The sequence below is a fragment of the Ambystoma mexicanum genome, chromosome 13 (genome assembly GCF_040938575.1).
Source record: "Ambystoma mexicanum isolate Mex_15411 chromosome 13, UKY_AmexF1_1, whole genome shotgun sequence".
Lineage (NCBI taxonomy): Eukaryota > Metazoa > Chordata > Amphibia > Caudata > Ambystomatidae > Ambystoma > Ambystoma mexicanum.
Window position 1 is genome coordinate 733,631,404 of NC_090938.1, and position 10,385 is coordinate 733,641,788.

Genomic DNA, 10,385 nt, shown 5'->3' on the forward strand with positions numbered 1-10,385 from the left:
GGGAGTCCAAACCTTCTTGGTACTCCTTCTGCAAGGCCAGAAATCTGGTATCCTGGTCAGCCTTTTCCTGTTGCAGGATGTCCATATCCCTCTTTATTTTAATGATGTGCGGTCTACTCTCATTTTCTGACTCCTGGCTCCCCTGCAGCCTCTGCTCAGAAGAGACCAGGTCAGATTGGACCTTCTCTAAGGCCATCTGTCGCTTATTCGCCAGACCTTGGCTTTCAGTACATTTATCCTGCATGTCTCCCATATATAGGTACAGGTATGCCGCTATCCTAACCATCTTGTCTTGTTCATCCTTAGCCTTAGGAGCCATGTATAGTTCACTCAGGGCCACATGTAAGGGACCCTGATCTCTCCATATATCTGACCCTGTTTCCGTGACCTGTTGCGTGATGGCCTGCAACCAGACCGTCTGGTCCTGGTGAGTCCACTCACCTCTCACAAATAACTTATGTAAGAAGTGCTCTCTGGCTATTTTCACGTCTACTAAGGTCGTCATTCTGGAATTTGAGTTCCTTCCTGACTTACAGAAATTTGTATTTTATTTTTGCAAAACAGACCTTTTTCTTAGAGCGTTCCTTTGAGGAGTGCTTTACAGCGTAACACAGCGTGTGATCCGACCGGATATGTGTATCTGGTCAGCTGGCACGCTGTATTAATCTGCACAAGTGATAGATCTAATCCAAACGTCCGGCACGAGCCCCCAATTTGTAAGAGGATTCAATTCAACACTACAGCTAAGTCAATGCCTAGTCTGGGATACTGAATGGAAACCCTTATTGATATATCTTTATGTCCAGTTCATGCGTTCTGGATGACTACCCCTATATAACACCCCTCTCTTAGAATCCCCCTGCCCCACTGAGCCAAGAAGTAGGTTTGTTTTGCAAGTTAAAAGGTTTATTTGAGAATTTAAACAATATAGATATATATCACACTTTATAATAAATTAATAATTGGATATCACACTTAATCTGATATGATAAAGATTAACAACGGAGAATCTGGCACTAGCACACTTGTGAATAGGAACAGAAGAATAAGGTGGTAGAGAATGCTTTATATAAGTCAGATGGATGTAATGTTGAATGAAAATGCAATACAGAAAATACTCCATATGATTTCAACAAAACAATGTAATCACTTTTCTCTGGCAATCCCCTCCCCCCTTTATGCAATGCAAGGAAATGGAAGGAAAGCACACAGTTCTCAGAAATGCAATCAATTGTAATTCAGTTCACCCCAGCAACTTAGACTACAGAAGTTTACACACAGGCCCAAAATGCTTTTATATGTGCTGGCAATGAAGTGAAAAATATACTAAAATGCTTTTAATTCCCTCTAGAGGTTCAGGGTGAGTAGTATATAGTTAATATTAGTCCAGGCTCACTTTAGCAAGGATCTAGGGTGTAACTAGCAGGTTAAACGAATTTTTGGCAACTGAAAGCAAGAAAACTGCTGTTTTCACACGTTGAGAAATTTGCAAATCGCGGTAAATTCGCGAGTGCGTTTTCCGCGATTGCGGCAAAAGTATCGGGGGTAGGAATGCGGTTCTAGGTTCGTAGGAAAGCCACGATTCTAAGCTTTCTGAGGAACGTTACTGCAAGTCTCTAGCACAAACGGTTACGGAGATATGAGCGATTAAATAAAGGTCGTTTTTCAGATTTGAAATTTTAAAGTTCAAAAAGACAAGTGCAGCTTGCAACTAGAAAATGACAAGTGACAGCTTTACAAATGACAGGTGACAGTTAGGAGACAGTTCTACTTAGATTAGAATAGGATTGAATTATATTATTTTAACTAAGAGATTGGTTCTGCACAGTTCTGCTAGGTACTCGCACTATATTTTTGAATTAAATGGGCCTCGCCACGGATCTGGTCAGGTTTTAGACTGGACTCTGGTCTCTGCACTTCAGTGGTCTGGGTCAGCTCTCTCTCTAGCCTCTCTGGATTCTGGATATTGATAGATTTGAAGTCTGGATCTCTGGATGTGGTATGGTCCGGCAGAGCGCGTTGCAGCAAATGGAATTGAAGGTCTCTATCTGTCCTGACTGTCTGCTTTTATGTGTTTTGAAAATGGGTGTGTGTGCAGCATCACTAGGCTCTACCCCTCTCCACTTGTCATTGGCCACTTCATCCGCTGCCACTTGATTGGGGGAATGAAATGAAGTGTCATCATGATGAGGTCTGTTTATGATACAGAGAACCCACCCCTGTCAACTTTACACACAATCTATATTTGCTCAAAAAACATATTTGCACAGGTACACATTTGTTTAAAATTACATGCACCCTTCACATATCACAGGAGGTATACCCTGTCCAAATCTGCAACATTTGCACTTTTTAACTGATTTTGCAATTTCGGACATTAACCCAAATTTACACACATGTGCGCAAGGGGTATGGACATTAAGTGATGAAGTGTCAGATTTTTAACATACATACATTTTGAGTAATATCCTCTTTTCCGCTAAAACCCCCCTGAACATACCACCGGGTCCTAACACGTCTTAAAATGTGGGCAGAAAAATCACAAGAATTATGGTGTCATTTAAATAATTTTCACAAGTCCGTACTATGAGTTATTCATCTTTTTAGAGTTATGTTCTGGCCCCAAAGGGGTGTGGTTCCCCCCAGCACAAGGTTGAATTTCTGGTTTTTCCAGTTCTGCCAAGCCAGCTTGCTCTCACAGGCAGTGCCCCTCCCCTGTCCTTCCAGGAGGAAGCTCCATTTACGACTCCCGCCAATAAAACATTTGCCTGAGTTAGGACAGGGCTTTGTTCAGAGCTCCTGTATTCTGTGGGGGCTCCCCTTAATTCAATTATCAGAGAGATGGCATATCCTTAGTGTGGCCAGCAAAAGGCAGATAGGCCTGGGAACACAGCTGTGACTCAAGTTTCACTCCTGATGGGGGGTAGTTGCCAGGCAAAATTGGAATCTCTTTAAGCCAGTTTTTAGCTACATGTCATTTCTGTTCCCCAGTTTTCTGCATTCAAATAACTAACCATTTTCTACATATGCAGCTAGAATGCTGATTCTACGTTTAAAACTATGACATTTAAACAATTGAAACCTATGTGACACTCAAAAGTAGGTCACTCAGTCAATTTAAACATTTAGATTTTTAGTGTCTTTCAGTCCAAATTTACTTAAACTGCTGAAATCCACAGCTCAGCCAGTCTTGTTATAAACCTTCAAGTCACTTCAGAATATAACTTTACATTGGATCCACCTCTCAGTAAGTCTTTCTTTGGCTTGCCTTGGGTTCATTTATTCAGTTTTACACAAAATCTGGTGGTTTTAAAACGCCGGCTTTCTGATAGTGGTGAGTACTGGTACTGCACCCCTTTTTGGGATTTAAGAAAATGAATTCCCAACAGTTAAGGGTTTGCTTTTGGCAATCGGCATTGCCATTCCCAATGGTTTCAGACTACTGTGTGGGTAGTCCAATGGTGGTTTTAGGCAGTGTCCTTCTGTGCCCATAACATCGGCAAAAATGAGTGGCAGCCTATTCTTCATGCATTTCCCTGGGCATTTTCTGGGAAGCTCTGGCCATCATGATGTTTTCCATGTCAGTACTGCACAGTTTTGAGGTAGGGCTTGGATGCGTGGATAAAAACATCCCACAATAGGTAATGTAATGCATTACCGGTAATGTACTTTTTTGTGCCCCTTTTGATTCACAGGCTTTGCTCTTCAACTGTACTTCGCGTCAAACCTGCCTCCTCCTAGTCTAACTGTTCACCCACCCTCGTATTGAGATTTTGTTGACTTAAGTGTGAAACCCAAACTGGTTGCACATTTAGTTTGGCTTCTCGGAAACCTTTTGTTTGCCTTCTTTCATCCACGTTGTTTGGATACACAGTGGCATTTAATGTAGGCCCCTCTTGAGGGGAAGCCCCCGCGCATTTGTGACTGCTTGGCCAGGGATTTGTACACATTCCAATGATTCAACCTGACAGACTGAGCAAGGTCCTTTCAAAAGACGTCCTGTGAGGAAAACCACAACTGCACAAATTGGGGTTTGGCAGAAACCAAAGTTGCTTCATATCATGGGCGTAAATATAGGCGGGGGTGGGGTTATGTCCCCAACTTCTGTGGCATGCCTTTTTGTCCCCCCAACTTTTGGTGGGAGGGCAGTGGGGCCGCAATCTCCAATTGTGTAATTGGACAGCGCAGGCCCGACTGGGGTGCCCAGCAAGGCTTGCACTGTCTCATTACATAATGCGGGGATGCCTGGAAGCCGTGCTGCAACACATTCAGCGCCGGGATGCCCTGCATGGCTCAGTCCCTCACACTGGCTGGCCTGACTCAACAGCCAGGGTGCTGAACTGGGTGTTGCAGGCCCTAGCACCTGTGCTGCCACGCTAGCAGCAGCACTTCCAGGGGCCGCAGCACAGAGAATCTCTTTCCGGCTTTGTGTTTGTGCGACACAGACAGGAACTAGGAAGTTCATTCAGCTTGCTGGTTTCTGTCTGGAGGTGCGTGAGTGCAAAGAGGTTAGGTCGGTGTAACGCGAGACGTGGCCCGGGTGGCATTTCAAAGCAGAGCAGAGGTACTTAATTTATTTTTTTTAAAAAATATTTTTAATTGTTGAGGGGCTGGGCTGTTGGTTGACCCTAGTGAGGGCGCGTGTCACATCTGGACAATGTGAGCAGAGCTCACAGTACACATTAAGGCCCCAGGTATGAAGACACACAATAACAAATGGTGCATTCTCTGTGGCAAGTCACAGCTCTGCAACGCCTCTAAAAATTAGGCTTGCCACTTTTCAGATGCTACTAAAGAACCACCATCCTACTTTCAAAATTAAGTTGGCGGAAGGTGCGCCCTCCCCAAGTAGAGTGGAAAGAGTCAAGCTGAAAACCTGTGACCCAAAACTGTCGTACTCTGCAAATTCTGTCAAATGAGTTTGAGTGCTATACGCCTGCCAAACATGGTAAACTTTTGTTAAGCAGTTTTTGTTCTAGGTGCGCAGAAGGAACTGTATGGGATTTTGTGTTAAAAGCACACGTTTAGAAGCCCTGTATAACTTTTCCCCCCTGCCGCCAAAAATAATCTTCACCAAACTGGCTAAACATATTTTGAGTTTTGCAGACACTTTTTCAGGACGGTTTGGTGCAGATTAGTAAATGGGTGTCATGGTTCAGGTTACAGGCCACCAAAAACTGCTTCACTTACCAAACTAAGCAGGGGAGTATCCAGCATTGTAAGAGTGGGGGTGGTGGGCGTGAGCAACGAAATGCAGTGTGCAGAATTCCACATGGTCTCATTGGCACCCCCAAATCACCCACCCCTGCCCCAATCAACTTTTTTGGTGACATTAGTGGAAGATGGGATTTTAACACACAACAAAAATAAAACTGACGCAGGAAACTGTTTATAATCATAAAATCATAAAGTCGAATGTCATAATGTCGGAAGTAAGATAGTCTGGGGGGGGGTAGTGGATTTCGAATTTTTTTTTTGGTTGCTTTTTGTTCGAAATGGGGGGGTACCCCAACCCCCCCCTTTTTTGCAATTTTTTGTTTTACCCCTTTTTTACCCCCGGAACCCAAAAAAACCAAATATAAAATTTGCCATTTTTTTTTCCACATAATGACTGCACACCGCAGGAAACCCATCTATTAGAGCTCTGTCCAATCCCTCTGAGGCAAAATGCATGCAAACGTCCTATATTATATGGATTGCACCAACAGAGTTGACTTAACAGAAAAGGACATTGCAAGGCGCATCATCAGTCCTTGATACTTGGCGGCACCATGAAAGTGACTTTAGAATAAGTTGCCATAAATAAGCCAAGTGACAAATAACTTTGTGGTGCAAAATACCTAAATTGCACTTTTGTTATATGTGGAGCAACTCTATAGTCATTCGGCTTTTCCATTATAATAGCATGATACATTAACATAAGTGTTGAAGTGAATCGGACACTTGCAGAGCTGCAGATAAGGCACAAGATGATTACATGATTTGCTCAGGATCACACACACTTGGTTAAATAGTGAAACTGGGATGTGGACAATTTAAGTGCCCACGCACATCTTTCCAGGTGTAGTTCATATAGATATTAAGGTTTTGCTTTACATTTCATGTGCTTAAATTATAGCAATGCCCTGGAAGTAAACCACATTACATAATAAACTAGCCTTTCATAGTAAACTAACCTTCTGATGTTTGTTAACATGCAAAGTCACAATAGCATCATGTTGATTAATGTGAGCCTAACCAATCCCCTTTGGGGTTTAAAGCCATAGTCCTTTTTCATAAAGCATGCAACATTATGCACCCTTCTCACTCCCCATCCACATTTCTAATGGGGACAAAAGTCCCTGCTAATAGAACCCCCTCCCCCCATTGGTGCCTATTGCTCACATTGTAATGCTCTGTTGATACAGAGCATTGTGAGGACCCTCTGCTGCGCAGAGCTCCTTGGGACATTGTCCTGGCAGCGAGACACCTCTTCCATTCGGAGCGGGTAAGTTGCCTTGCTGCCTGGACAATGAGCTTGCTGAGCAGGAATTGCTCAGCACACATTGTCCTGCCAGCGGGACACCTTTACCGTTGGGTGCCCTCTTTGATGTGCCGAACGGGAGAGGTATCCTAATGACAAATGTCCTGGTCTGTCTCTTAAAAGAGCCAGGGGGGGGGCAGATCGCCTGCCTCTCCCGCTTGGTACTCCACTGCTGGAGCCATTTGAACACAGGAAAACATACCTTCATTTTAATCAGTCAGAATCTTGTAGAAAATCTATCGGCACGTACACACATGGTGCTGTGCATAACCCAAGTTTGGAGATATATGGCATTTAAACATTGATACCAAGTATACTTGGTCACCCACTGCACTGCATTAACCGATGGCTTCTGCCTTTGAATGAAAGGAAAGATCAGGGTAATTGCTGACATTCCAGTGAATCTGTTCGGCCGTGGCTTTATAGTTCAGCTAGGTCAAGTCAACTTAGCCCAAAATGCCAGGGATCAAGGGGTGATCAAGTCTGGTCTGCTCAATGGACGTTGTGCCACTGTTATTGTAGATGTGCATAGCCATATGTCAAGAGGTGCTGGGTGCATTTGTGAGTGTGTGTATGCAAGCATATGTGACTTTTGTGTCTGAATGATGAATGATGCATTGTTTGTATGTTCTATTGGAATTAAGTTTGTGAATGTTATGTTGTGTGACTGGGTGGATGGCAGGCCGTCTGGAGATGTGTGGGGGCCCAATTGAATTTCAAAGATAGGCCACCAGTTTATGAAAGTTATAACTCAGCGTCAGCAATGGAATCTTGTTGTAGTAGTCTAGTGTTATCCCTCAGGGATTTAGGTTGTTTGACCGAGGTACAAAATCACGTTGAAATTGACCGTAGTCATTTTTGCTGCAAATACATTTTTACCTTGGTACAAAAAACCAAACGTGTGTCGGATGTGATGCTGCGGGGTCCCCTTTTCTTTTCTTTTGTTGGGTCCCCTGCCACCAATGCTGAGGAAGCGGGGACACCCCTGCAACTGCCAAAGTAAAAAATAGCAAACATGTTGAACGGGGGACACCCCCAACCACAGCTCTCCATGTTCAGTATCTTCAGCTTTGAATTAATGGTGGTGACCGAATTCAGTCAAATCTACCATTCAAACAAATTTTATCGAACAATTTGGCCGAAACGATCCCTAAGAGCCATACCCGCCCTCGCTCCACGTCACTGTCCCCAAACATTTTCAGCAAAGTTATTCCACTGCTTCGTATTAACTACTAGACACCCCAGGCCAAGATCTATAATACACATCAGAACAAGTGTATACCATTGTAGCCTCTAATCACAGAACTTTGCTGAATGCTTCTCGCGTGCCTTCAATGTGAATGTTTGAAGTTGCAAAAGTGTGCACAACTGCACTGAAGGAAGTAAGAAAGTCATTCTTCAGCATTTAGATGGGACAGATTCAACCTGAGGAGTAGGAGATGTGGCAGCATACCTGTTAAGCAGAAACGGTTTTGTGCCTACTTTACTGGGGTAAATCTGAGAACTTTGTTACTCTTTACCACTTAAAAATTCTGCTAAAACCTTTTTTACGTTTGTGTGTCATGATTTGCAAAAATGTTTAGTGGTGAATATATTGCTCAATTGGGGAAAAGGTCAGGATGCGAAGATTCTTAACTTGTATTGTCACTTTTGTGAGACTGTTTCAAAGTTATCTTTCAAATTTCCTTCATAATTGGCAAAGGCCTAGCCTATGCAGGCCGTAGCCCTGCACAACTGTGCTGTCCCTTTAAGATCTTTCTCGTTGATCCTTTCCAGGTAGCCCGAGCTGGTCGTTTCGGCACAAAGGGGCTGGCTATTACATTTGTGTCGGATGAGGCAGATGCAAAGATTCTGAATGATGTGCAGGATCGCTTTGAGGTGAACATCAGTGAACTTCCAGATGAGATAGACATCTCCTCATACAGTAAGTGACTCGACCCATGTGACTAACTGGCTGGGGATGGAAGGGGCTGCAAAGTTGCCGTGGGAGTGGGTGTTCAGATACCACGAGTCCTCTCCCGTTGCAGAACAAGAAAATCCAATTAGGCGGAATGGTGCCATGCTGGAGACAGCTGTGGTTTGGGACAGAAGGTGACATTTACGCCTAAAAACCACATGTGTATATGCCTAGGGCACGGACAATGCAATATTTTAATATTGAAGGGAATTGACGTTTCGCTGCATTGTTGGCAGCATGTGTCACCAGCACCAAGTATTTTTTGCGCAAACCTTGTCTGTGAAGAGAAAACGCTTCACCTGTCCAGCCACCATCCCTCTGCTAGCAGTGAAGTGTTGGAATAGTAATTGGCTTTATGATAAGACTGTCTATGCAGTACCATCAACTGCTGTTGCATGTTGTGGGCCCATCCTGCAAATCAGTGCAGTTTAATGTTCATAGTGTTTTCTGTCCATTGCGGCTTCTTGGGTGTCGGTGCTGGTCTTGTGAGACTGTTGGGCTGAACTATCAACAAAAGAACTGCAGCTGTTGGAATGTAGGATTTTATTTGTAATCTGCTTTTAGGCCAAGGGAGCATTTTAAGTGGTCTTATTCTCCCTCTGGTCTTGGGTGTCCAGTGGTCTTGGAATAGGCCGTTAGACAATTAAACTGCTTGGCCAATACTATCTGGAGCAGACATGGAGCCATCTGGCCTGGTTTCACATTCACAGCACAGGCGAGACTGCCAAATGTTTGGTTTTTTTTTTTATTTTTTTTTTTTTTTATCGCGGCATACCACTAGATTAGGTGGAAAGCTAAAGCATAGTATGTGAATCTATAACCTTTGCCCAACTTGTTTACGGGCAAGTCAAGGGATTCTTACTGGCCTTTGTTTCTCTTGTTCTGTCATGTTAAGGTGTGACTTTTCCAAAGTTTCTGGGGTGGGGGGGGCCTTTAATTTTGTGGGTGTTGATGCCTCTTCTGACGTGAACCTCTTTTCTTTGCAGTTGAGCAGACCCGATAAAAGAACATTTCCTCTGGTCGCCTGGACACGTTTTAGTTCTTGGCATTGTCTTTTATTTTATTTTGCTTTTACTTATGAAGAGAACGAATGAGGCGCCTGCGTCAACATGCCCCATGACTGCTGATTGTGGTCTCTTGATTCTCAACATCGTGATGAAATCCTAAAGATGGATGTAAACAGCCAACCAAGGCTACTCGCTTCTAGAAAGGGTAGTGACCCATGCAAAAGACACTGCAGCATCAACACGTCGGGAAAAGCGTGTACACGGGCATGTTGGCCTCTTAACTCTGTAGAATACGAACTTGGTGTGAGGTGTATTGGTATGCATTTTGGCTCCGCCCACACTTAGGGCATGTCTTGTGATCTCTGGCAGTGCTTCCTGAAGGGATACTGGTCCGAGGATATTTGAGGAGACATCACCATACTTCACCTTCCTTCCTGCCCAGAGCTCTTCACACTTAGCAGAGCAGACCTTGGAAGAAGTTCGGCTCCTGTGATGACACTAAGCCGATTCCAGTTCGACAAAGGATATTTTTTGTTTTAGAAAACAAAGCACGAGATGGTGGTCTTTTATACAAAACTTGGGCGTTTTTGCATGGAACATCAATGGCCTACACAGTCTGTCCGGTGTTCTTGTGTTTCTGACTTTACTGTATTTGTTTAAAAAAAAAAAAAACACCATCGTTTGTACATATGAAACCAGTGTGGTGTAGTCTTTTTTTTGAGTCCCCTTGTTGAAAACTGAAGTGTCCACATTTGTGTTGTCATCTAACCTGTGTTTAGTGTGGTATTACTAGTGATATAAAGCTGGAGTACCTCGTTAAAGCACAATAACCAGTTATTTCTCACAAGTAGTATTCCAAAAAGCACTCCAGCAATCACTTATCACTGGAGGCTACTAA

At 43.6% G+C, this 10,385-nt stretch overlaps 1 protein-coding gene across 1 annotated transcript in view; it reads left to right on the forward strand.

Annotated features, from left to right (window-relative positions):
- LOC138521840 (spliceosome RNA helicase DDX39B) overlaps positions 1-10,182 on the forward strand; it is an 84,717-nt gene extending 74,535 nt beyond the window's left edge. Inside the window, exons 10-11 of the mRNA XM_069634976.1 lie at positions 8,300-8,447; positions 9,467-10,182. Coding sequence (XP_069491077.1) covers positions 8,300-8,447; positions 9,467-9,483 — 165 coding nt within the window. The 3' untranslated portion in view covers positions 9,484-10,182. The remainder of the gene's footprint in view (positions 1-8,299; positions 8,448-9,466) is intronic.
- The last annotated feature ends 203 nt before the right edge of the window (positions 10,183-10,385 follow it).